This window comes from Eptesicus fuscus, chromosome 3, assembly GCF_027574615.1.
Source record: "Eptesicus fuscus isolate TK198812 chromosome 3, DD_ASM_mEF_20220401, whole genome shotgun sequence".
Taxonomy (NCBI): Eukaryota; Metazoa; Chordata; class Mammalia; order Chiroptera; family Vespertilionidae; genus Eptesicus; species Eptesicus fuscus.
Window position 1 is genome coordinate 7942408 of NC_072475.1, and position 27136 is coordinate 7969543.

Below are 27136 nucleotides of genomic sequence, written 5' to 3' on the forward strand. Positions count from 1 at the left end.
CGGGCCGGCGGCGGCGCCTTTGTGACGCCATCATCCCGCGCGCGCCGCCGCCGCCACCGCCGCGTTCTGCGCAGTTGCGGCCAAAGCGGCGCGGCGGCAGTCGCTTGGCAGCGGCGGAAGGCTGAGGGGCGGCGGGTTGCGGCCGGGGATGCTCCGGCGGGTTGGAGGGCCCCCGCCATGCAGCCGGCCGAGATCCAGTTCGCCCAGCGGCTGGCGTCCCACGAGAAGGGCATCCGGGACCGGGCGGTGAAGAAGCTGCGCCAGTACATCAGCGTGAAGACGCAGAGGGAGACAGGTGGGCGCCCCGGCGGTCAGCCGCGCCACATGGCGGCAGGACGGCGTCGAGCTCCGCCCCGGCTCTGGCCGCGTGCTTCTGTGTGCGCGCACCGTGGGTCTAGCCTAGTTTTACATTTGAGGGAGAGAGGCCGGCAGGGCTTGGGGAGTCTGCTGGAAGTCTTAGTGAGTGAGGAAACTGAGACTATAGACCCAATCTGTCCCTCACCGAGCCCGTACCTGCTAGGCTCAGCCTGATTCATCCTGCTGGGCGCTTCACTGAATCATGCCATCATCACACCAGTGCTTTTAGGAGCTGGGGTGACGGGAGAGAAGCCAGTCCTACCCTGGAGGAACTTGTGCTCGTAAAGCTGGGGCGGGGAGATCACGAGAGCAGAGCCTGTATAGTGGAGTAACGGAAATGGAGATCTTGGGCTGGTCCAGGGAGGCCACTCCGGGGCGATGTTGAACAGAGCTGGACAGAGGCGGGAGGAAGAGCGGAGCATGCCCAAGAAATGCTGGGAGAGACCAGGAAGTCAGGGAGGGTGAGGCTGGGTCACATTGGGGGTTGTTGGATTTTAAATGCAGTGGGTGCTATTGAAGGATTTCGTTTACCTGATGCAAGATATGTTCTGTAGATCCTTATGCTCCCAGAGGTGTGAACTACCATACGAAATGGAGGTTTTCTATTGCACTAAGATCAAGCTTGCTTTATTTACTAGTCCGGTGAGAGCCTACTTGAAACAATAGGTATTACCTCCCCCTATTTTGACATTGTCAGTGTATTTACTTAGAAAAGGACACCCAGAAAAAAAGTAACTATAATATTATGGGACGTCTGCTAGAAAGAGGAATGAAGACCAAAATTCTCAATTTCAATTGTGTTAGGATCTCCCTGACAGACTTCATTTACTCTCCTGGTTTTAGGTATCCCAGGTATATTGAAGGCTCTTAAATCTAAACGTCTAGCTAAGACCTTTGCCACTTTCAGCTCAGCTGTGCCCCACTAACTGGGCATCTCCACCTGGACGTCCCACAGAAACCTCGGATTCAGAATGCCTAAAAGTGACTCATTTTCTTCCCCCCAAAATCTGTTTTCTGCTGCCCATCTGCCACCTGTTCTAATTTTGTTCCCACCGTCCACTCAGACTCGAGCTGGGTTCATGGTATTGTCCTGGACTTCTCTCTTCCTCGCCCTCTCCAGCCCCCACCCCCACCCCCACATCCAGTATCCTTCAGTCATACCTGTTTCACCTCCTGAATTACTCTTTTCTGGCCCACATCTTCTTTATCTCATCTGGGCTCTGTACTGGCTTATTTCCTAACTGATTTCCTTGACGCCTCTTGTGCCCCCCTTGAGCCCATCTTCCATAAACCAGCTCAGAGTCATCTTCCTAAAACGGCTCTGATCTCCTCACCACCTTCCTGGAATTCCAGGTCTGCAAATGATCTCTCCTCCCCTTTTCTTTCCAACTAATCCCTTACATGACTGCTTCCTGCTCTAACAGCAAACCATTCCTGGGTTCTGGTTTAAGCTGTCCTGTTTTTCACCTCTCTGCCTTTGCTGCTCTTGTGCACGCCGAAAAGATTCCCATTCTTGATCCACTCCTGGTATTCAGTATCACTTTTCTTATCATCTCACCCCCTCTCTAGGATTCTGAAATATCCAGTTTGTCTCTATTGTCGTACTTGGCTACATTGCTTCTTAATTATCTGTTAATGTGTCACTCTTACCTCAAACACTGTAAGTTTCCATCTGTTTTCTTAGCTGGAGTGGGAGCACATCCAGGCGTACAAGGGCCTGGCTGTGTACAAGAACAGAAGAAAGGCCAGATGCGATGCATATGGGGCTGAGGCAGCCAGAAAGAACCTGTTCCTCAAACCCCTTTGGTGAGCAGGTTCAGGATCTGAGATGGTGAGGCAGGGGCATGAGGCCAGTGGTTTTACACCTACCAGTGCCCCAGGGTGTTGTCTGGTTAGCACCCATCAGACCTAGAGTTACTTGTCTGGTACCTCTTGTTCAACGCTATATCCACATTGCAAGAGAATAGTGGCCCTTCAGAAAACTAACTGCCAAGTGAATGTCATAGAGGTGATGATGGGACAAAATAAACATGGTCTCTGCCACAGCTGTGCTCCATCAAAATAGAAACACAAGTTTGGAAATAACTGGGCCTGACATTTGAATCTCATTGACAGGCTGAAATTTTTTTGTGTCTTGACTTGGGCATAGTAAAGAAAACCTGAGATTTTACTATTTTTTTTTCTAATACAAATATTTTTTGAATTCTCAGATATGTTTAATATATTTTTATTTCAGAGAGGAAGGGAGAGGTAGAGAGAGGTAGAAACATCGATGAGAATCATTGATCGGCTGCCTCCTGTACGCCCCACACTGGGATTGAGCCCGCAACCTGGGCATATGCCCCGACCCAAAATTGAACTATGACCTCTTGGTTCATAGGTCAATGCTCCACCACTGAGCCGTGCCAACCAGGCACATAGCTTTGTGATTTTAAAAACAAATTAGAAGTCTGTACCGCTTAAAGCAACTAAATGTTGGCCCAGGGCTCTATCAGTTCTTCAACTTCAATTTGCATTCTTTTTTTCTTTTTGTGGCACATAAGATAACAGTACATGTTACAGTTGGTGGGTGTTAGATTTGTGGCAGTACTGGGTGAAATAAGTGTTTTTTCATACTTACAATGTTGTGGGTAGGGGTCTCTCAACCCAGTATGTTAATGATTAGGAACAGTGCCTGTTCTGACACAGGTGTGGGTTCGAGTATAACACTTCACCCCACCTGAAACAGCTCATTCATGGTGAGGGAGGCTGTTGGATTTTCTTATTTCAAAGCTTGGTATTTCCTACATCCACGTCTCATTTTCACTTCCCCTCAGTTGATTGGAATGAACTAAGCCTATATTGTTGTCAGAAACTTACTTGTTTTAAGTTTAAGAGACTTAACCCCCGGAAGAAAATGCAGGTCAAGAAGCAGTTGTGAAAGGAAACTGCTTTGAATATGCACTTCACCTTCAGAGTTTTGAAAGAAGTTAAATAATGAATATTTCTCTGTTTTGCTTTAAATGCTTCAAACATTGGTACCTTGTTTTTAGCAGCTAAATTCTTGGGTGAAAACAAGTGGTCTTGATACTTATATTGAAAATATATATTTTAAACAGAAGAGCTTCAACAGCCTATGGGTAGAGAATGTGAGACAATCTTAGTACCCACAAATTGAACAGTGAGTGCTTTGCTCTTACAAAGTGCTTCTGATACTTGCTCTAAATTTTGGCCTGAACCATAAACATTACGTATATTATAGGCAAGGAAACAGGCATTAGCAACAGTTCTGTAGTATTGCACTGCTGGTAGTAAATAGCAAGTTGAGACCTGGCCAAGGGTTTGTTTCCACTGTACTTTGTTTCTTCGCATAGGATGAAACAGTCAGAATTCGCTTTCATGTCCAGCTCCCTTTCCTGCCCACTGTCTAGGCTCTGCTAATCACAGTTACTTTGTCGAAATCTGTTTTCAATTAAAGAAGCATCTGGCATATCATCTTTTACCTTCACCCATTACAGGTATGGGTTGTCCACTGAGACTAATTATCACTTAAAGAGTTAGACATTGTGTTGCACTTGAAGAACCATCTGGAGATATACACTGTGCTATTTTTAAGTGAAAAGGGCCAGAATACAGAATATGTAGAACACGTGATGCTATTTAGGTCACACACAACTGTGCATTTTTGTGTCACATGTAAGTAAATACATAGGAAAGATACATATCAGCAGATAACAATAATCCCCTGGGAGGAGACTGGGGTTTGGGTGGCAGTGATCAAAGCACTTTTGATTGTGTAACTTGATACAGATATGAAATTTTTCCCATGAAAATGTGTTCTTACTGGTTAGGACTCTCAATTGCAATTGGACAAAACAGCCAAGCCACCCTAGTTTTAAGGGACTCGGTATATATCTCTAAAAGATAGGGACTCTTTGTAACAACCACAGTACCATTAACAACTTCATGCAGAGCTCAACTAAAGACACCAGAACCCAGTTTTTCTCTGTTGCAAATTCTGCTACCCCCAGATTGGTTTCATTCTCAGACAGGCTCCCCTTCATGTGGAAAGCTGGCTGAGCGCAGGTCCAAACTGTGTCTTCTCTTCAAGTCTACTGGGAGAGAACTGGAGATTTTCCTAAAGCCTGAGCGAGGGGATCTTTATCTGGGGGAAGGGGGGGGGTCCATTCTTGAACAAGCCCTGTGGCCAAGGAAATTCATGCTGATTTGGCTGGCATAAGCTCAACTCACTGATTTGCCTCCATATGGGTAAGTCCAACCCAGACCACTGCCTCCTTCCACAGGACCTGCCTAAATAGTAAACAGCCCTGGATGGGGAAAGTGCCCAGCAAAAATGCCCAGCACCAAGCCTTATGCAGAAATCAGTGTCATTTAAGTTCTGTTCATCTGTGTTTATGCATTTCTGATTGCATTATGAAGAGTTTTCTAAACAAGAAAGAACAAGAACCCCCAATAACACTGGTAATACCCTGTAGCTTGGGGTTTGTTTTTTCTTTCTTTTTATTAAGGAGTAGTTCAGGCATTTATCAGTACCTGACCAGTTTGTCTGATCTGCCCACTCCCTCCTTCCCCACTAAGTCCTTAAGCAGTTCCCAGACTTCTCATTTCATTTCCAGATACTCATTCAGTATATATCTCTAAAAGATAGGGACTCTTGTAACAACCACAGTACCATTATCACACCCTTGTAAAAAAAAAAAAATTAATATGAAATCAAGCTGTGGAGTCCTCCCCATCAGTTCATAAGATTTTTTTATGACATATTTCAAACAAGACCCACCCATTGCTTTTGGTTGCTATGTCTGCTAAGACTTAAATTCTAACAGTTTTTATCCATCTTGTTTTTCCTTGCAATTTATTTGTTGGAGGAACTGGGTCATTTGTCCTGAGGAGTTTCCCACATTTAGGGTTTTGCTGTCTCTGTCCCATGGTCTCACTTGGCATGTTTCTCTGTCCTGTGCATTTCTTGCAAACTGGCATTAACAGTTAGACCTGATGAGATGGAGGTTAGTGTGTAGGAGGAAACTTCTCCTTTCAGTGTTCTTCCTGCTGGTCTAATAGTTAAGTCTACATGAGACAAGTAAGAAAATAACCAAATTTTATTACATAATGTACATATGGGAACCCCATATATCAGAGAGTTAGACCCCACATACAGGAGAGGGAGAGAGACAAAGTTAAAATGAGGGATATGTGACATTCTGAGCTAAGGATGAGGTAAGGCACCTGGTGCTACAGAGTGGAGGAGGGTGTCATTGCAGGATGACAAGAAGAGCAGATGTCCAATAATTAGTAGTTTGCCCTGCCCTATAGATAGGTCAAAAAAGTTACTTCCGGTGATGGCTTATGAGCAAGGCCCTTAATTTAAATTCCCTAAGGGAGAGAGAAGAGTTGCCCTTGAGCCTGCAGGGTCTAGGTTGCCTTCAGCTCATGACAATCCACATACCACAGAGGCAGGTCTTTGGTGACTCATTCTGAACTACCATAGCAGCTTTTTTTGTTTTTGTGAGATTATTTAGCAGGTGGTGCTATGTTCTTGCATCACATCTGGCATCGAATGAATAGTTGCTAATGTTCGCAATTTGCAAGTTGAGATGGACCAGTGGGTTTGGGTGGTGTTGTTCTGATTTATCCATTTTAAAGTTGCTCAGTAATTTTTAATCTAATGTTTTAGCAGCCATTGGTGATCTTTGCCCAGAACCACTCGTTCATTAGTTTTAACATGAGTGAATATAAGCACAGGTCCCTGTCACAAAGTTACTACAATCAGGGCTGCGGTTGGCTCAGTTCTATGGAATTGGTCAGTCACACAATCATGTATTCGCTATAGGCAGATCCCCAGATGTGGCTTGTTTGTAACAAGAGGAGAGGAAGACCAATTGGCTTGTCACTGCCCAACCTCTAAAGGAAATGCACTTCAGTAAACTAATTTTACTATGGTTTCTGGTATATTTTAAGTGAGAACATAACAAAGAATCAAAATAGATCATAATAAAATTGTTGATATAAGAAAAGTCTTTAGTAACTTGGAAATCAATACCCATAAAGGTATCAGGCTCACTTTGTATGGACTAATTAAACTTCAGTCCATCAAAAGGGTGTTTGTCACTTTGTAATTATCTTTTGGAATATTAAGATGACATTGATTCCAAATATATACTTCTTTACATTTATCTAGTTGATCATAGTTTGCTCCTCCAAAAGACTCTTCCTAGTACCTCCTGGTGGAACATTAGTAAAGACCATTTGTAAGATGCATTAAGACTTGAGGATTTGGTTTATTCTCCACAGGCTTGGAAACTCCAAGAGTGCCCATTTTCCTAATTTTATAATTCCTTATGTCACTCAGCAATTCCTCCAGGGCCCAGCAGATAGAAGACTGTGTGTGTCTTGTGGTTTGGTCCTAGGTGGTACACGTGGAGGTAGAGGACTTAGGTAATGAGAACAAGGCTAACCAAGGTGCCACTTAAAACAAGACTAAAATTGCCCAGTAAATGAAAACCGTAACTGGGAGGGGGTTACATCAGAGTACAGCAAGTGTGATCTTAAAAGGATCATCTTAGCAAAAATATCCCTAAGCTTTGCCAGTTTCCCTGGGGCCAGTTGTGTGGGACTTAAACAAATCCTTGCATCTTTTGTAGGATTTGCATTTTCACTTTGCAAGACAAATGAAAATGATGGAGTGCAGGAGAGATGCTAGTTTCAGCAGAGGGGCATTTAGGGAGCTCATTTTATAAATAAGCACCCCATTTGTTTATTTTTTGTTGTGATTCCATTTGCTTCCTCACATTACTCAGGCAATGAGGACACACCATCACTACCACCTGCCCCATAGCTGATAAAACTGCCAGCTTTATATGTGCTTGTTTTATAACAATGAGGAAACATGTGCAAGCCCTTTGCAGATGAAAATGTATGTGGTGTTGTTCTCACTGTTTATGTGGCAGTCCTGAACTTGAGGAAAAGCAATGTGAGGACTCTGAAACAAGGTTTTGTGTTGTTTTGCCCTCTAGGAGGTTTCAGTCAAGAAGAACTTCTAAAAATATGGAAAGGGCTCTTCTATTGCATGTGGGTGCAGGACGAACCCCTTCTGCAGGTAACATGCACTTCCCTTTGTCACATTACTGGGTCTTTGGCATAGAGGTTAAGAGAGACTTGTATCAGTCCCCTAATGTGCCAGACAAACTGAGAAGCATTGCTTCAAGGATTCCCTGTCGCCTCTTGTCATATAGAAAAGGATGCAGTGTCCAAGCATTGAGGTTAATTATCTTTTCAGATAATAAAGAATACACGTAAATTAAAGGTTTGTCCTTTCCCTGCCAGTTTCATAGTCCCATGGTAGGGTTTACTTTAAAGTCATTGTTTGTTTTCTCTTATTTGTGGTAAAAAATGTCATGGCACTAGTCGAAGAACCTGTGAGCAGCCCCGGCTCCATGCCGCCCTCTGCCACAGTTTAAGTGGTGCAAAGGCCTGGGCAGCCACCTCCCTGGGGTCAGGGTCTTCGCAGAGCCACGAGCGGCCCCTTCTGATGCCCCACACTCAATTCGGCGGGGACTTGTCACAGGTGTGTGTGTGCATCGGGACCCGTCTGCCCAGCACAGTGGGCACCCCCACCACACTGTTTAGAAGAACAGCTTCACTGTTTAAAGAGTTTAGTTCTGATGTGTGAAAGCAGAGTGAAGAGAGAAGCCTTGAAATGCCATTCAAAACCCTCTAACCATCATGGGTGGATTTTACTTGTCTAGGTTTTTAAGGCACAACTCTGCCTTTTCTCCTCCAAGCCATGTGGTAACTCACTCTGATTATTGCTTTTACTACCCTGAACATATTTTGAGTAGGATAGCAAGGCAAAATATTTTTAAATTACATTCAAAAGTAACAGCTAGCAGCTTTAGTGGAGGAAGGAAATGGAATACGAACATCACTTTCGGGGAATTCATTAGAAATGGGTGAGGGAGACCTAAGGCCGGGGGAAGTGCAGATAATATTTATGAGAATCTTATCTTTTCCGTAACTCAAAAAGAATTCTTTTGTTGACACTCCCCTTAGACCCAAACCACCAAATTCCCTACAAACAAGCTTGCTGCCTCTGAGAAGAACTTGTGTTCCCAAAGGCACCTCTGCCCAGGACAGAGCCTGAGGTGCTTCCCTCCACCCGCCGCTGCCGCCTGTCTGAGCCAGCCAGGGAGGGGGTTTCTAATTCCACTCACTGAGTTTTCTGGAGTGAGAGACCTGGGGCGTCTGTGTTTCCATTACTGGGGGATTAGGATAGAAATCTCAATTTAAGTTTTAATGTGTCTTTTAAGCCAGGAATTGACAGCTAATTTATTTCTTCTGTAGGTCATTTGAACAGATAACTAGAGATACTTTTTAAAGCAGACAGCTTAAACAAATCTCAGAGGCATATGAAATTGGCACAGTAGTCCATTGAAATTGAAGATTTTGCATAGATACCCACATGCACACTTCTTAGTGGAAGTGACATTGAAAACAGAGGTACAGATTCTCACTCCCCCACCCACCCACCCAAGCAGGTACAGAAGGAGGTGCCAGCCATGGTGCTGTCATCTCACAGTGTTGCCATATAATAACCCCAGTGTTTCTCCCCAACCGGCCTTTGCAGGAGGAGCTAGCAAACACGATTTCCCAGCTCATCCATGCTGTTAACAACTCTGAGGCTCGTAAGTCCTGATGTTTTCATGCCTTTCAAAACGTTCTTGCTTTTCAGATTTGGTAACTTGCCTATGATATCTAATCCATATTGTTCCTTCTCCTTCCTTCCAAGCTTCCGTTTCCCAGTGGCCTAATTTAATGTGAACCTGGCGTATCAGTGTGTAGATGTCAGGCGACAAACTCTTCCCATGGGAAGAAACTATGATAAACATAGATATTGACTCTGAAAGAGGGTGAAGGAGTACCTTGTAGAATATCATATTGGATATCTCAAAGATTTCAAAAAAATATACCTTAAATAATCCTCCAGAATCTTCAAAGTCTGAGTTACTGTAACACTCTTAGAAGCTATCTGTGCATATGTCAGTATATACAGTACCCTCTGGATGTCAGGTTTATCCCCAAAACTAGAGCCATTAAGGTTGTCACTGGTAATAAACTGTAAAGCAACCCCCTTTACCAAAAAGGATATACGGGAGAGACATTACTTCTGGGACACTCAGGCTCTGATTACTTCCAGAGGACAAATGAGACTGCAGAATGATTTTTTTCTGCTCACCCTTCCTGAGAACAAAACCATCCAATAGCCTTCGTAGCCCTCAGAGGTTGTCTGAACTTGAGCAGAGCCCCAACTGATGTGTAATGAACAAAATTCTACACATGGAATATGATATAGGTCTTCAAGTATCAAGAAAGATTTGTGCAAAAAGAAGTGAATAAAAAAATTTTTTTGACAAAATGCTAGTTTTGTGGTTCAAGAGAAAAATCGAATGTTTTGTTATTGCTCACCCAGCTGACACTGAGCATGAAACAGAAAGCTGAGTTTCTGCATGAGTCCAAGTGTCCATCAAAATTACTGGCTTTGGATTCTTAAGTGTAGGTGGGTTGGAAAGACCAGTAGACGTGGCTCAGAAAATCTTTAGATTTAGAACTTGGCTTTCAGGCGATAAAGAAAAATGCTTCAGCCCTAGCTGGTTTGGCTCAGTGGTTAGAGTGTTGGCCTGCGAACTGAAAGGTCCCAGGTTCAATTCCGGTCAAGGGCACATGCCCAGGCTGTGGGCTTGATCCCCAATGGGGGGCTTGCAGGAGGCAGGCGGTCAATGATTCTCATCATTGATGTTTCCTATCTCTCTATACCTCTTCCTTCCTCTCTGAAATCAATAAAAAATATTTTAAAAAAAAAAAGAAAAATGCTTCAGAGCATTCTAGTTAGGCATTAAGATATTACCAGGTTTCCTGTTACTATAATGTGCTTTTGCTTAAATGTAAAAGAAATTATTGAGCATATTTAATGATTGACCAAATTTTCTAGCAGCCCAAGAATTCTTGAGAAAAGTAAATAATGAATAATCCCATTTGTTTCTTTTCATTACATTTGTGCTCTATGGTAATGTGTTAAACTGAAACCAAGCATTCAGAGCCTTGTGTTCACTGCAGAGCACCTGTTCATTCAGACCTTTTGGCAAACCATGAACCGAGAGTGGAAGGGGATCGACAGGCTGCGCCTGGACAAGTACTACATGGTGAGATCAGCCGGCCTTCATTCCAGTTACTGCAAAGCTCATGAGAGGGAGGGAACATTCAGCATCTTAAAAACACTGGGAAGGTTTGATTGTGAAGCAAAGTGAGTTCTAGGCTTGCTGAGACGGCAGGCATTGTGAACGTTAGACAGCCTTTGAACCTGTACTCAGAGACCTCTCTCTTTTGTCCCTTTCAGCTGTTAGGGACCAGTTTGCATTTTATGATCTAAAGTTAAACGTGATTATTGTGGATATTTTCTCATTTGGGGATCCAGGCTACCCCCGTGTCATTAGCCTCATTCTACAAAGCTGATCAATCCTTCTTACTTCCTTTTGTAATACAAGTTGTCTGTCTTTAGCTGATCCGTCTGGTCCTGAGGGAGTCCTTTGAAGTTCTGAAGCAGAATGGCTGGGAAGAAAGGTTGGTAAACTATTTGGGTTAGCATTTGGTGGCCTGAAAACTTTTAAGGTAATAGTTTGTTTTTCAAGCCTTTCAATTAATCACCAAGTATTAATTGCCACATCTGTGCTATGAGAGGCAAAGCTCCCTTTCACATAAGGAACTTAAAACCCAGCGGAGGAATATGAAAGAGTTGAGTACATAAGACAGTCGGCTTTTTATACTGATTTCAGTAGTTACTTTTTTCCTTGTAAAACTTGCTCAGTCTCGCATGGCTTGTGCAGTGTAGCATGAGACTAAATGTTACATATTCCCAGGGTTGGGACAGGGGAGGGGGGTTGGCACACTATAGTTAATAGACCCATATGTGTTGTTTTCTTCAGCCAAATCAAGCTTTTCCTCGATGTCTTGATGAAGGAAGTCTTGCATCCTGAGAGTCAGTCTCCAAATGGGGTGAAATTCCACTTCATTGATATTTATCTGGATGAACTATCCAAAGTGGGAGGGAAAGAGGTAAGAAACAATCCGACGTCTGCCAGCAATGTGACGAGACCACAGCTACCTGAGCAGGGCTTCGCTCTTCTTCAGATTCTCCATTGAGCTGGAATGCAATGCTGTTGGTGGCCCTCTGCGTTGCCAGTGACAGAGCGTGAATCAGTTCAACCTGGCTTCTGACACATTCCTTCCCCATCTAAGAATGTATCCTAAGCAACTAATGAGACATGTGGGCAGGATTCCTGCGCTAAGGATGTGCATGGAATCTAACTTAGGAAGCATTTGAAAGCACCTACATGGTCCAATAAAGAATTTGATAACATGAGGAAATGCTCAGAATACTGAGTTTTTAAAAGGTGGGAAAGAAAGGCAGTAGACCAAGCTGTGCAAAGGGTCTGACTTGTGTAAGTGTGCATTCATATAGGAATAGGCAAAGGACTGGAGGGGAAATATTCTTTAGAGCAGGCTTCCTCAAACTGCGGCCCGCCGAGGACATTTATCCAGCCCGCCGGGTGTTTTTGCCGTTTTGTTTTTTTACTTCAAGATAAGATATGTGCAGTGTGCATAGGAATTTGTTCATAGTTGTTTTTTTTTAAACTATAGTCCGGCCCTCCAATGGTCTGAGGGACAGTGAACTGACCCCCTGTTTAAAAAGTTTGAGGACCCCTGCTTTAGAGTGTCAGTGACTATCTGAATTTAGGATTGTGAACAATTTTTACTTTTTCTTGCACAAGTGTTCTGCAGTGGACAGGTGTTTGTTTGTTTTTAATTAAAGAAAGTATAAATGTTGTATTAAAAAAGTAATCCCTCATCTCATTCTCTGCCTGAGATGCAGAGCTGCCCCACAGAGGAGGAAGTGTGGAGCGGCACTGGGGGGTCACTGTGCTGAGATGCCCGAGCGGCTGGAGGACAGCTGTGGCCTTCAGCCTGGCTCTGGGCACTGGGTGATTCATGCCGAGTGCGTTGGGCATTGTGAGATAAGTGTCGCTCAGTCTGATTCAATCTGTGTGAAAAAAACAAGTGATACCTTTTTCAAGGACTTGTCAGGAAGGAGAAAAGGTTCTTTTTTCCCTTATTTTATTTCTTTTTTCCTATTTTATTTCTAAATTACAGCTTTTAGCAGATCAGAATCTCAAGTTTATTGATCCATTCTGCAAAATTGCTGCCAAGACTAAGGAGTAAGTGATTCACATGTTTGTTTTTATTGCTTCAATTAGTGCTTAATTGGGGGGGGGGGGGGTGTTTTGTGTTGTTTAGCATGATACAAGGTACCTGGGATGGTTGTCCAAAGCTAATAACAGCCAAATGCTTAATTCCCATTGGCAAGATGTTTGAAGCTTTGAGTCATTATTCGGCTCTTCTAGCTTTGCTCTTTGACCCCAATCATTCCAAGAATCACACACTCCCCCCGACACAGAGTTCAGTCTGCTACTGGTCCCATTGCTCTGGCACAGAGCCTTGGACTGGCTCCTTACAGCCACCACTGGTTAGCACAGCAGTGTAGTTAGGAATACACGTGCTTGCTGAGCAGCTGGGTGGTCACACCGGGTCCTGGGTAGGCTGAAATTGGGGGTGCAGTGACCCCTACTTCTCATCCCTCTGTCCTCTTCAGATAACGAGTTCCAGACCGTTGGTTTTAATCACATCCTCTTTGCTGTGCTTCCCCCTCAGCCATACACTGGTGCAGACTATAGCTAGGGGTGTTTTTGAAGTCATTGTAGATCAGTCTCCTTTTGTACCTGAAGAGACGATGGAAGAACAGAAAACTACAGTGGGTGACAGCGACCTCCCTGAAGAAGAGATAGCCGAAAGTGAGGTGACATGGAGAAAAACATTGAGTAAAAAGAAGACAGGTAAGAGAGTGTCCTTAAGCACTCTTTCATGCATTTGTTGGGATCTCACTGACTACAGCCTAGAATTTAACAAAAATGGCTTTGGCTTGAACAACCACCTGAGAAAGAAGCAGATGCATATTCCAAACCCCATTGTTCAGGGGTCCTCTGGGGAAGACCCTGTGCCTCCCACCCAATTATCTCCCAGGATGGCGGGCCATTCTTCAAGGGTTTGTCATTGTTGGTGTTGCGTTGGGTTTTGTTTGTTTTTGTTGTTTTGGCTTTTCAGTTGTATTTCAGCACCCTAATGTGGACTGGGATCTGTAGAGGGTCCTCGGTAGGACGCCTGATGTGCGTGTTCGTTGTGATCGCACACTTGTTTCTATAGCCTTCTGATCTTGAATTCCTTCAGAGTTCTTTTTTTGGGGATGGTTAGTGCCCACTGTGGGTTGGTACTGTTCTTAACCACTGTTTTATATCCGTGCGGTCATGTGGACAATGTGCATTGAAGTTGTGGCCCATCAGAACTCCGGGGGTGCACAGCTGTAGTGTGTGGAGGGCATCCCTACAGCTTTGAAAGGCTACGAAGCCATTTTGAAATGCAGAGTTTTGTACAACAGTGACCAGAGGAAATTGAATCATGTTTTTGAAAGCAGGACATAAAACTCTTATGTGGGAGGAACCTGATTTGTTTTACATGTACATGTGCCTTAAATAATCAGGGAGGATATATATCGAAATGTTAATATTAATAGCCCCACATGGCGGAGTTGTGAGTGACTTCTGTTTGTTTTATACTTTTGTCTGATTTTTTACATTGGTCATGTATTATTTTTTAACAAATAAAAAGAAAAAGAAGAAACATTTTAATTTTAAATTCCACATAGGTGATGGGTTAATTTAAAAGCCTGAATAAATTTTATGTGGTCATGGCAGTTGCCTCTGGGACCCCCTGCTCCCCACGTTTCTATCTAAACTAGAGACGTCTCTCTCCAGGAGCACCAGCACCTGCTCTGTCTTCTCTGTCTGTGCCCTGAGGTCACACCACTAATGAGCTCCTGGGAATCCAGAAACAGTACAAGTTTGAAGAGTGGAGTTTTCATTAGTAATTTTTATCTGCTTTCTCATGGGCTTTAGTGCTTTTTGAAATATTTATTAAATTTAAAATTTGCATTTATATATTAACTTGTGCTTCCTGTAGCAGCCCCATGAAGTTAGTATACTACTATACAGATTTTTTTCCCTGCAGCCCAAACCTATCTGAAATTAGGGATAGGCTCCTGAATCCACACTCCTTCCACAGCCAGAGTCACACGGTGCCTGAGCCCCTGACCCCCCAGCTTCCCGTCCCCCGCGCTGTCTGGAGGGGGAGACCATGTGTGCTGAACAGCATTGAAGGCCAGGGAGGCTTGTCTGTAATCGATTTAAAAGACAGAATTTGTGATTGCTCCCGGGTATTTTTTCATGTCCAGAGGCTGAAAACCCAAAACATCTTTGGGAAATTATAAATGTATTTATACGCAGGGTTTTTCTCTTTAAGGAAGTTTTTTGTTTGTTTGTTTTTGTTTTGTTTTTGTGTGTGTTTTTTTCACTAAGAAACATCTAATTAGACAGTGGCTCCTTCAGGAGTAGTCATTGCTGTGTAATTGAAGAATTTTGTCTTTGGCTGTGTTTTGATAGCACTGGGCAAATATCACTCCAGAAAGGAAGGAAACAGTGATGAAGGTGAGACAGATGGTGGCGGAAGCATGGAGGACACTGGACCACCTCTCCAGGTTGGTGGCAGTTGCTTTTTTTAGAAAATAGATTTACTGTGGAGTGGCCTGGCTAATTGGGAATTAGGGTCAGAGCTAATTAAACTCTAAGGCCGAATGTGTAAAGTCCTTTCCATCCCTTCAGTCACTAATGTCACCTTCCTTACAATGAGTTTATTGCATACAAATCCAAATATGATGGAATTTTGCTAAGATCTGTTCCATACAGCAAAGTCAGCTCAGCGATACTTTTTATTTTTATTTTTGGTTAATCCTCACCTGAGAATATTTTTCCATTGATTTTTAGAGAGAGTGAAATGGAGGGGGGGAGACAGAGAGGTACATGGTACATGCCCTTGACCGGAATCGAACCTTGGACCCTATCCAAAGTTTACTGTTACCAAGTGCAAATTGAAAATCTTTGTAAATTACATTACAAGGAAGTACACCCAAGTAAATTGTATGTGGTATATTTTACCACAGAGATCTTGCTTAAGTCTTAGGTTGCCCAGTCTTAGCACGTGCTTGTTCTGATGGCCTCTGTGAGTGCTTCCAGAGTCCCAGCTGTGGGTGCTCTGTCACTAGGAGGTGCATTTCCAGGTTACTGCAGGTTTATGTTCGTTTTTCTTCTCACATAGTTTGATTATAAAGCTGTTGCGGACCGACTCCTGGAAATAACCAACAGGAAAAACATCCCTCCCTTCAACAGGAAACGTCTCTGCAAGCTAATCAAGAAGTAAGTGATGGGATGAGAAGGTGTCCCTTCATTCTCATTCATGTTCAAGTCCAGCCCTTCCATTTATCTCATGGTATAGGACATGCTGTCACCATGCTTACGTTTTTTATTTTTAGCATATATATGCACTTATAAACTGCAATGTCGAATGATGACAGTCACCTGCCTACCACACACACACACACACACACACCTCGTGTCCCATTTTGCAAATGCAGCCACACTCAGCTGTTTCATACGATGTAAAAAGAAGTCTGCCCTGACTGGTTAGAGCAGTGGTCGGCAAACTCATTAGTCAACAGAGCCAAATATTAACAGTACAACGATTGAAATTTCTTTTGAGAGCCAAATTTTTTAAACTTAAACTTCTTCTAACGCCACTTCTTCAAAATACCCAGGCCGTGGTATTTTGTGGAAGAGCCACACTCAAGGGGCCAAAGAGCCGCATGTGGCTCGCAAGCCGCAGTTTGCTGACCGCGGGGTTGGAGCATCGGCCCACGCACCGAAGGTTTCAGTTCCCTGTCAAGGGCACGTTCCTGGGTTGCAGGTTTAATCCCGGCCTGACAGGGGCTGTGTGCTGGAGACAACCAATCCATGTGTGTCTCTCTCATATCTATCTTTCTCTCTCTAGCTCACTCTCCCTGTCTCTCCCCCTCCCTTCCACTCTCTCAAAAAAACATCAATGGAGAAAATGTCCTTGGTGTGTATTAAAAAATTATAGAAAATAAATCTATTGATAATATCTAAAATTAGGTTGAGAAATTGCAGTGTGAGTGTACTGCTGACGTGTTACCTGTTGGTGCGACACTGAGCTGGGTAGGGGTGTAGCTTTTTACCCCTCCCCCCACCCCTGGGGTGGTTATGCTGTCGTCGTTGATGTTGTTATGACTGTACCAGTATTCACTGCAGAGCCCCGTGGCCTATTGTGATTGATGACATACAACAGCTGAGTTTGATCACACTCCATGTGAGCAGGCACTGTTCTGAGCACTTAGATTACTTCACGTCATGTGGTAAAGGCCCATAAGCTGCCTTCTGTAATTCCCTCCTCCGACGCATGGTTGACTGGCACAGGGAAGTCACCGCCTGGCCCAGGGTTGTAGCTGCCAGACACAGATCTGGATTCAGACGTCCTGTCACCTCCCCCCCTGCTCTGCCCACTTCCTTTGTATTCTGTTGCACCAAAATCTTACCGACTAAGCACTACTTTCATTTCTCCACATGGTAAATAAACAGAGGGGAGCTGGGCAGAGGCAGAGAATCTAAGCTGTTTCAGCCTTTAGCGACTAAGAAACAAAGTTAACTGAGGGTGATCTTGTCCTTCGTTTTTGGCCTTTGCGTCACACCGCCTTTCCCCCTCCCCTTCTAGAGGAAAAAGAATGTGAATTCTAAATATCACATGTTTCTTAAAGTGTGTGCATATGTTTATAGAAGACAGAAAGAAGGGATTTCTTTATGAACTTTTGTTGTTTTCCTTTTCAGATTCCAAGATCTCTCTGAAGGTGAGGAAGGCAGAGCATTAGAACTGATGTTCTTACCGAAATGTGGACCTCACTGAGCACATTTAGGCCAAATAGTAAAAAAGCAAGATTGAAAACTTAAGAAAGAGGAGTAGCCTTTATCTTTGAAAGATCGTCAGTTACACCACTTGCTGCTCAGCTGAGAGAAGCCCTTAGAAGAACCACCGTGTGGGGCTTTTTCTTTTTTTTATCTCGCCACCCACTCTCCCATCCTCCCATCCCAGGAACCATGCTGAGCCAGACACAAGGCTTATCTGTGCGGGGGGCGGGGGGGGGCATTTGAACAAGAAGGGTGTTTAGTGTTTATTGGTCCATGTAGTTTTCAGTTGGACCTTTTTTAAGAACAGTCGATTTCTCAGAGTCCCTTTTGTGACTGTAAGTAAGATCAGTTGTCCCCTGGGGGAAGCTGCTGTCTATACTTGGTGACATTTGAGCAAATCGATGGCCCACTGCCCCCATCCCTTGGGCCCCTGAGGTGCTTAGAACTAGGGTGTCCAGACCTGGTTGGCATATCTGGAGATGATGTCGCCCAAGATTTATAGTCCCTTGCCTTGAGTGGGAAAGCCACAAAGTTGAGAGCCGCAAGTCCCTGTGTTAGCAGCTTTGAGGTTTGGATGGAGAAGTAGTGAGGAACAGTGAGGACAGGGACAGCTGTGAGGGCCTCAGAAAACTGACAACATGTGACTTTGGTGTCCAGCAGGCAGTATGTCTCAACTCGGTTTTGCTGAGGACATTTCTGCTGATGAAGATGACCAAACGCTCAGTCAAGGAAGGCATAAGAAAAAAGGAAATAAACTTTTAGAGAAAACCGACATGGAAAAAGGTGAAGGTGAGGCATAAGGCTTGGGACCAGCAAGGCCTGAGAAGGAGGGGTGGGCTGCCCTCGGACTATGGACCCAGTGGAGAATCTCTGAGCCACTGTCCTGAGAAATTGTTACAGAGCAAACGCTTTTGCCCTGGGGCTGAAAAGTAAATATTGCTTCTGAGTATTTGATTTTTCTGGGACCCCCGCATTCCCACTTCTGGTAGCATCTGAGGAGAAGGAAAAACTGCCCTGTGGCTCATTTGTCTTATTACCACCCTGGATTTGTGGCTTTTACCTTTGGCCTGAAAATTAGTAGAAATCTGAATATATTTCCGCTCCATTTATATTGAAAAGGCATTAGCAAGGTTTCTAATCACAGCTGGGAAAGGGAGGAAATGGGACCAAAGCAGAGAGCTCATGGAGCTCACGTGCGCTGAGGATCTGAGCCTTTCTGACGGTAAGACATCCCCACAGGAGTTCTGTCAGCCACTCACTCGACCCCAGAACCCCCTTCGAGACCTGCTGTCTGCTTGACGTTGGGGCACCTGTTTATTGGTTTATGTGTCTTTCTAGGAAACAAGTTCTTTCTTGCTGAGGAAGAGGAGAGTAAAGCTGGTGTTCACAAGAGGAAAAGGAAAAAGAAGAAGAACCACCTTCAATCTGAACACTTAGGGTCAGGGGTTAAAGCCGTTCCCCCAGAACAGAACGGGGACAGTGAGCCAGAGGCAGGTCCAGAAAGAGCCCAGCTGGGTGGGATTGAGCTAGGGGCAGGGGTTTCGCCCAGCCCTCAGGGGCAGAGCAGCTCGGAGCACCCCCTCGTGCATCCTCCCATGCACAGCAGGAGGAAACGACCAAGGAAGAGGAGCCCACGGTTCCAGGGACTGGTCTCCGAGTCCACGGCGTCACCTCTGGAGGACTTGTGTCCAGGTGGCCCCGACAGTGGTTACGCTCTGGTGCCTGTCCCCCACGCTTCCCCAGCCAGTGGAGCCCCGGCCCTAAAGAGGAAGCGGAAACTCAGGGCTCCCCTGGCCAACGGCAGCCCGCCCACACTGGCCTGGCCCCCGCCCCAGGAGGAAGGCTCAGCAGACGGAGGGGATTGCCCAGCCACACTGCCCCCCGGTGGGAAACTGAAGAAAAAGAAGGGGGAGCCCAGCCGTCTTGACCTCTACAGCCCGTCCACTCAAAAAACTGCCATCTTCAAAAAGAGGAAGAAAATGAGAGAGATGTTGAACTTGGTGGAACACAGCAGAGGACTGGAATCCGAACTCAAGCTCGTCCAGGCTCTGGTAAGGCACTGGGTTCCAGGCAGGGTGGCCAAGGCTTCCTGCTGAGAGGTCAGGGGCCCTGCCTCGGCTTCAGTTTGCGGTGGGGGCGGTGGGAGGACAGGTCAGGCCTCTGGACTGAGCAGCTGTCATGGTTCATACTTCCCTTTACCAACAGTAAAGAAACGTGACTGTTTCCATGTCTGAGACCGTCACCACCCCCCTCCTCCCCCACTCCTCACCCCGCTGCTCACTCTGAGGGGCTACAGAAGGGCCACATCAAGCTGGGAGAATGGTCCATGGCCCAGGCAGACAAGTGCCTCCATCAAATAATGCTGGTCTTATTTTTCTTCAACTCGAGACCAATCCTGTGCCCATGCTTTCTTTTTAATGAAAAGACTTTCTTTCCGCTTGGATCTCTAGACCCATATATGAATGAAAACCAGGCTCTGGTTCCACTATTCACACCCTCACTGCGGACATAGCGTGCATTCCGTGGTCGGCAAACATAACTTCATTGGCGCACAGCCACGCCTGATCGTGCACACTCCCCGCCGCTTTCTCTCGGCTGCAGAGATGAGTCGTAGTGGCAGACACCTTGTGGCCCTCAAAGCCAAAAACATTGCCCCCTGGCCCTTCACAAACAGGCTTGCTGATCCCTGTCCAGTACTTGTGTTTGCACTCACTCCTGTGCAGCAGGGTGACATCGAGGCCTTTCTAACTGAGCGTTAGGGGAGCTTCTGGTCAGTAAGAAGCCTTCGCTGGGGAAAGCAGAACATTCACCCGGACTTCAGGAAGTCGCTGTAATCCCAGCCCTTCCCCCGACGAGCGGTGTCACCTTCCCTTGGCTCTGCAGCCTCCTCCCGTCACTCACTATTCCTTTGATGCTCTTTCTTCACTAAAATATCGGAAGATTCCTTCGTATCGTTTTTCACGGCCCTGCACCCTCTCTCTGAGAGGATTAGAGCTGTTGCTAAGTAAACCACAGGGTTATCGGGGGTTTTCCTCCCAAAAGGGGCAATGTGTCTCTACATCTCTGCCAGCAGGAGTGGGAAGGTCCATGGGAGAGGACTCCTGGGTCTGCCCCTCAGGGGTGCTCAGGAAAAGCAGACACTTCTAAGCCAGGACCAAGGACTGCCAAAATCACCAGTGTGACATTGGCCACATTGGGGTTCCCAGACCCCTGCAGTCCCAGAACCAGTGCCGAGTCTTTGCTGTGGGTGGTGGTCAGCTGTAAAGCACCCAGTGAATGTTCTTTATCTGCCTTAAATGGACCTACAAGAGGCTAAGGTTAGTTTATGGAAGAAAGAGAAATACGTTTTATAAATCCAGTGTTGCCTGCATGTGCTGTGTTATAAAGTCTCCAGTGGTGTGCAGTCACGTCCTAGGCCTCCACATCACCACCACTCCCTCACTGACTCTCCCATAGCACCTTCCAGGCCAGCAAGCTCCATTCATGGACAGGGCCTCCCTGGACAGGGCCCTGTATCATTTCACTGTACCTTTTCTATGTTTAGGTCCCCAAATGCTGGCTTCTGCCACAGTTGCCTGTAGCATTTAGTGTAGTCACATGCTGCACAGGCTGGTAGCCCAGGAGCAAAGGCTGTGCTGCAGAAAGACAGAAATCTTCAAAACGTGGGCCCTGAGTTCGAAGAAAAATATAAATGGTTCTTGTGGCCGAAAATATAGGAAACTTCTGGGCCCGGCCAGTGTGGCTTAGTTGGTTGAGCATCAACCCATGTACCAAAAGGTCACTGGTTCGATTCCTGGTCAGGGACCATGCCCAGGTTGCAGGCCTGATCACCAGTACTGGGTGTGTGGGAAGCAACTGATTTATGTTTCTCTTCGGTATTTCCATCTATCCCTCTCCCTTCCTCTCTCTCTAAAAAATCATTTTTAAAAACACTTTTTTAAAAAGGTAGGAAACCTCTGGCCCTACCATGGTGAAGTGGCAACTCTGTTCATGAAGTCTGTGTTCTGCTGAGCCAAAAAAGGTGTTTGCAAATCTGGTTCTGGAAATGGTGGGGTATGGGGCGTCAGAGCTGGTAAATAGGTCTCATTGAGATACCCTTCAACCTGTGGCCTCACTCCCCATGGTGTCTGCACCCGTCCTACTTTCACTTCCTGTGTGTAGGTGTGGCACAGGTGGCCCTGGGTGTGACCTCCCTCTCTTCTCGTCCCTCACACAGGGGAGCAGTGGAGCCTTCAGCCCTTTGAAGAAGAAGAAGCTGAGGACTGAGAATGACTTTGTGAAGTTTGACACCCCCTTCTTACCAAAGCCCCTGTTCTTCAGAAAAGCTAAAAGCAGCGCCGCCACCCCTGTGACCCCTGCAATGCAGGTAAGCGCACTGCGACCAAACCAGAGGGGCTGTGCTCAGCAGACGCTTGGCCTCTACTCCTGTCCACGGTGCACAGGCTCCTGGTCCAGGAGCCCAGGTCTGCTGTGCGGGCTGTGCTGGGACTTCTGGGGCCGACGCTCGGGATTGACCCGAGTGCCTCATCTTAGAACTCCTGGGAATAGGGGAGATCTAGAGAGACCAGTAGTGAAGGGGGCCCCACGAGCCCTGGTTTTACAGATCAGATGGAGGAAGACCAGAGGGGCCTGCCAAGGACACTGGCAGGTGCTCAGACTAAAAGAAGGAACGAGTGCTGTCCCCATCAGGGGTGACGTGGGCACTGTTCTGGGAAACCAGGTGGGAGGCCACGAAGGACGGGGCCACCTCTGCCAAGTGCCATTAGAAGGTGGGACAGGGTGCAGACCAGTGTATGCGGGAGGCTCACCTGGGGTTGCCTCCAGGAGATGGAGATCTTGGGGGAGCTGTGGAGACAGGCCTGGGCTGGCCCTGCTGGGGAGACCCACAATAGGTGGACTTTTTGAGAAAGCAGTAGGTGCTGTTTAAATAGCCTCGAACCAGCAGAGTGACCACTGCCTATGTGAATGTTTATGCCTAAGATACTTTCAGGATATTTGTACATGACTCTGGGCTTCTAGAAGCCAAGTTCCTCTGATGAAATGATAATGTTAAAGCAAAACAGTCTGAGGTAGAACTGGGGATTCACACAAAAATATGGGGTTTTAGGGAGGAATTTGAGAGGCTGGGGATGTGGGTACATTGCCCACCAAAGTCCAGTCCCATTGTAGATACAATCTAATCATTTTTGCTTCCAAGTTAAGGGTTAAATTCTAGGATGCAGTGAATGGGAGCTCCTTATAATTTTTCAATGTTGAACTTTTTCTGTAACTTAGGAGGTTTCAAACATGGTAATTTTGCTCTGCTTTCTTCCCCGGAAAGCAGAGGTGGAGTTGGCAATGAGGCAGTTTACTGCAGAGGGGTGCTGGCACTGCTCACCTCCCAGGTCTGTGGAGTGTGCCTGCCAAAGCGCTTCATGCAACCCAGACCTGGGGCGTGCGCAGCGCAGTCCGGATGAGGCCACGGAGGCGGACACAGGCCCTGGGCCTCCAGGCCGAGCGCTCCTGTGGGCTGATGGGCACTTGTGAGTGCTCAGGGACTCAGACACACAAGGATCCTCAGCTCTTTGTGCTCCTCTCACTCCCATTATGCTTTTCTTCAGCTCAACAAAGCACCATCCAGCTCCAAGAAGGTCACCTTCGGGTTGAACAAAAACATGACTGCGGGTGAGTGTGGGGTCTGCTCCTGGGGAGGAGGGCCCTGACCCCTCCCGAGGAAGAGTTGGTCCCCGCCTCCCCAGCGGGGCGGCCAGGGGATGTGGGGGATGGGGGTCAGGTTTTCGGGGGTCTCTGGAAGGAGCTTACCTGGTAGGAGGTGATGTGGATGGGTGGATGGCCTACCTGCCTAGAATATGTTAGTCGTCTTGGCCTGAGATTTAATGGTCTGTGAGCTGTAGTCGCCTCTACCTAAATTCAGAGCCACCCCATCCAAGAGGCAGGGAAAAGAGGGACATCTTTTCTTTCAGCTTTTAACATGGGTGTGATTCATTTGTGTTGGTTTTTTCCCAAAGGAAACCAATGTTTTTTAAAGTATATGAGTGTAAGACCTGACTCTCTTTAGGCACAAGTAACTGCGTGTGCGCCTGCGTGTGTGTGTGTGTGTGTGTGTGTGTGTGTGTGTGTACATCCGTATGTACACATGTACGGACACGCGCACAGAGGAGCAGCTGTCAGGAGAGACCTGGGCAGCCCCATCTCCCTCCATCTCTCCAGGTTGAGCCTGTAGATCGGGAGGCAGTGGGGGCGGAACAAATGCTAGACAGAAGGGCTCCTCCTGGGGCTCTTTATTGAACCGAGTATCACAGGGGGGCCTCGGGGCATCTTCCTTTGGAGAGTAAATTCATTCTTGCTAGTGACTTTCATTTCCTCAAAAGCCCTGGGGCCAGTTCTCTGCGGGGCTGCCCTGGAGTGAGTGCCCTGGCTCCATCGGGGCCTCCTGGGCAGCACGGAGGCAGGACACTGGGTGGGTTGTCAGGACAGAGAAATCATACCATTAACATGGCTCCCTTTCATCGGGCAGAATTCAAGAAGACAGACAAGAGCATCTTAGTCAGTCCCACGGGCCCCTCCCGAGTAGCCTTCAACCCTGAGCAGAGGCCCCTCCACGGAGTGCTGAAGACCCCCACCAGCTCCCCTGCCAGCACCCCCCCGGGGACCAAGAAGCCGCTGACTGCCACCCCAAAGAGAAGGCCCACGGCTATGGACTTCTTCTAACAGTAGCAGAGTCCCTTTGTAAAGACTGCTTTTGTACAGAATACTCTATAAATTATAACTTTTAAAAGGTGGGGTGTTTTTTATTGCTTTATAAATTGTATATATGAGGGTCAGAGTGTGAGCCATGACGCTGCTGTGGGCATCTTGGTTGAAGTTTCACTACAAATACCGTTTGTGCTAGCGCTCACCGGGATTCCACACTCGTGGGAACCTCGGTGACTCCCCTAGCGTGGGAGCTGAGAGCATGTGACCTTCACCACTAACAGAAGCTGCTGGCACGTGACAGCCTGGAGTTCGACTCCATTGGCTGTCTGCCTGTGCACAGCTTGGTACTCGTGTTTGCCTGCTTGGCTGATTTCCTGGTGGTTTTGGTGTAAGTCTCCATTTAAAAAGCACCTAGGCTTTGTTCCCATGTTCTGTGGGTAATGGGCAGTTTCTGATCGGGTGACTCTTATGACTAAATCCGAAATACAGCTGGGGATGAGCCTTCTGGTGGGGGCAGGAGAGCAGAGCCCGTGGCCTGTGGCCTTCCCTGTGTTGCTACCTCTCAGCCAGCCCAAAGTGTCCTCATCGGAGAGCAGTATCCCCGGCGCACCCTCATCCAGTCATCGTGCTCTGGCTGCTCTTTATACGTAAATGTCGGTGCCCGCGGCCTATCGCCGGCGTCCACATGAGCAGCTCTCCCTTCTGGAGTGAAAACAGTGCTCCAGAGGCCTGGCCGCAACGTCCGGAGACCGAGCTCCTGCTGGGAGGCAGGCAAGCAGCTGCCAGGACCGTGTGTGTGTATTTATTTGTTCATAGTTACCTTATATCTGAAATGCTGAATCATGCACTTAGAGATTTTTATAAAGTCCTCATTTTATTTAGAAAAAATCAAGGTGGAAGGCACAGAGACTTTAGTTGGAGAAACAAAGGCAACTTGGAGCAGCGCTGCCTGATCCTTGACGTGATCCCAGAGCCTGAGTGAGGGGTGAGATGCAGACTCAGGAGTCGGGGGTCGCCTCAGGAAAGCCCCTGGCCCGGCTCATTCTCCAGTTTGCACAACCACCAATTGCAGACCTAAAGATGCAGTCGTAACTTGGGGGGCACACAGTTTTGCCTCAGGTGCCCAGTGCTTCCCCAGCCTGCTCTCCACTCGGGGATCTCAGGCCTCTTAGAGTGAAAGCCTCCCTCTCCCTCAAGCAGGAGCCCCAGTTTCTCACCAAAAGCAGGGCCAGCCCCCGATGCTACTTCCCAGCTGAGAGCCCGGTGTGTCACCCCTCTCCCTGGTTAGGGCTGTGGCTTCGGAAGAAAGGCCCTCTGGGATGACGTGGTCCAGCTGACTGGTTTCCTTAATCACATGACCAGGGGGGGCAGACTTACCCAGGAAGGCCCTGCTGCGAAGGAAGGGGAACTGTTCTGTGCCTGCTCTATAACAAAGAGTTGTCACTGTTGGGTCAGGAAAACAGAAACAACGAACCTTGTGCTGTTGTTAGCTCTTCCTTGTAGCAAGAAGTCTTCATACAAGATGACCTTGTAGTTGCATGGTTTTAGTGTGCTACATTCGACATCATACCTGAAATCATTCAAAACCAGAAATGAAGTTTGAAAAGATTAGATTTAAGTTATCAAATATTTTTAACTTAGTGTGTGTTTTTTTAAAGTATCATTATTGGTCAAATTATTTTTCTAACAACTTTTATTTCAGCTTTAAAGATAGGTCTTATAGTCAAATGGGCCATGTAATCCAGCCATGTTAAGATGTCTTAGCAAGTCGTTCTAGGGCCAAAAATGGCACATTTATTGTCGTGATGAGTGCAGGACCTTCTCTTCATAGCGCTGTATGTCACCTGTCCCTTCTGGGCTGCCAGCGAGTGCCCTGTGCGTGCTCCTGCGCATGCCTGCCTGTGACGTGGGTCCTGAAGGAACAGTGTGTCTTGGATTCCATCTGTCCTCTCTGTCCTAACTTACTCCATTTTGTGGGTAAGTCCAGTAGTTTTACTGTGGCTTATTTTTGATGCCTAAATTTTGGCTACAAAAGAAAAAAAAACAATTTTTTAAAATTATCATTATGTATACATACAAGAATGTCAGATAAACTATTTAGAATACTGGTTTTCTACTTGATGCATGCTATTTTCCTAGGTAAAATTGCCAAGGGGACTTGGCAGTCCAAAATGGGAAATAATTTAATGCTGTTGATCTTACAGTATTTTGTAAAACAATCGTCTGTACGATTTGGTATCACACTTTACAGTGTATTGTCCTTTCTAACTTTTACTGAACTGAAAGCACAAAGAGGAGTATAAAGCAGTTGTTAGTGTTGGAAAAAAAATATGAAATTGAGTCCATATTTTGATTTTTGTGTGTTTTCTCTGAATTTACCTGACTGCTGGCAAGGACTGTTTGTTTACAACCACTTTGTGTTAGTGTCTGCAGGGTTTGTCAGTACTCATCAAAGCCAAGTTCAATAAAAGAATTGTCTTTGCCTCAGACTTGTATTGGATATGACTGTCAGTGTGCATAAAAATCTGCCTCTCGGGGAACTGCTCAGTGCAGCAGGGGTGGGAGGTGTTGGCGCTGTTGTGAGAGTTTGAAAACAGACTGTCCCGGCGCCTGTCCTTCTCATGTGTTCACTACACGGAGCCAGGGGGTGGCTGCTGGGGCAATCTCCTCGCGACGGGGGAGCAGACACTCGCTGCCAGACCTAAAGCACGGGCCTCGGCCTGTGAGGGCGATGCAGAGGTGCCATTGTCCTGGGTGCCTCCCCAGCTCATCCCAGACCGCTGCCAGGTGTTGAGGGCACAGTGGACCAGGAACCCCCTCCCCCCCGTTCATATGTCCTCACATGGTGATCTCCGAGAACAGCTTTACACATGAAAGGGCATTTTTCAGAGTGACCATCTCTGGCCTTCTCCCCATCTCTGCACCTGCAGCTCAGCCTTCCGCTATCAGCTGGCTCCCGCTCTCCCGCCGCCCCACTTCTCGCCCCACAGCACTGCCTTTGGCTGCTTTGAGCCCCGTGGCTGTCCCCCTCTTTCCACATGCACTCACATGGTGATCTCCGAGAACAGCTTTACACATGACAGGAGCCATGCTCCTAAGACTGCTTCTCCCTG

General features: G+C 46.6%; 1 protein-coding gene across 2 annotated transcripts; it reads left to right on the forward strand.

The window, feature by feature from the left end:
* The first annotated feature begins 74 nt into the window (after positions 1-74).
* RRP1B (ribosomal RNA processing 1B) lies at positions 75-26512 on the forward strand. Of its 2 annotated transcripts, none has more exons than XM_054713581.1 (16): positions 75-295; positions 7371-7453; positions 8981-9038; positions 10468-10553; positions 10910-10971; positions 11334-11463; positions 12559-12623; positions 13117-13298; positions 14958-15052; positions 15670-15767; positions 17250-17269; positions 17985-18116; positions 18666-19378; positions 21544-21693; positions 22928-22991; positions 23845-26512. In XM_054713581.1, exons 1-16 carry the CDS (start codon positions 178-180, stop codon positions 24036-24038), a joined length of 2250 nt encoding a protein of 749 aa, XP_054569556.1. In that variant the 5' UTR covers positions 75-177; the 3' UTR covers positions 24039-26512. The 2 variants fall into 2 exon arrangements, with proteins under 2 accessions (XP_054569556.1, XP_028007623.2); XM_028151822.2 differs by having other exon boundaries at positions 91-295; positions 17988-18116.
* Positions 26513-27136: the final 624 nt, after the last annotated feature.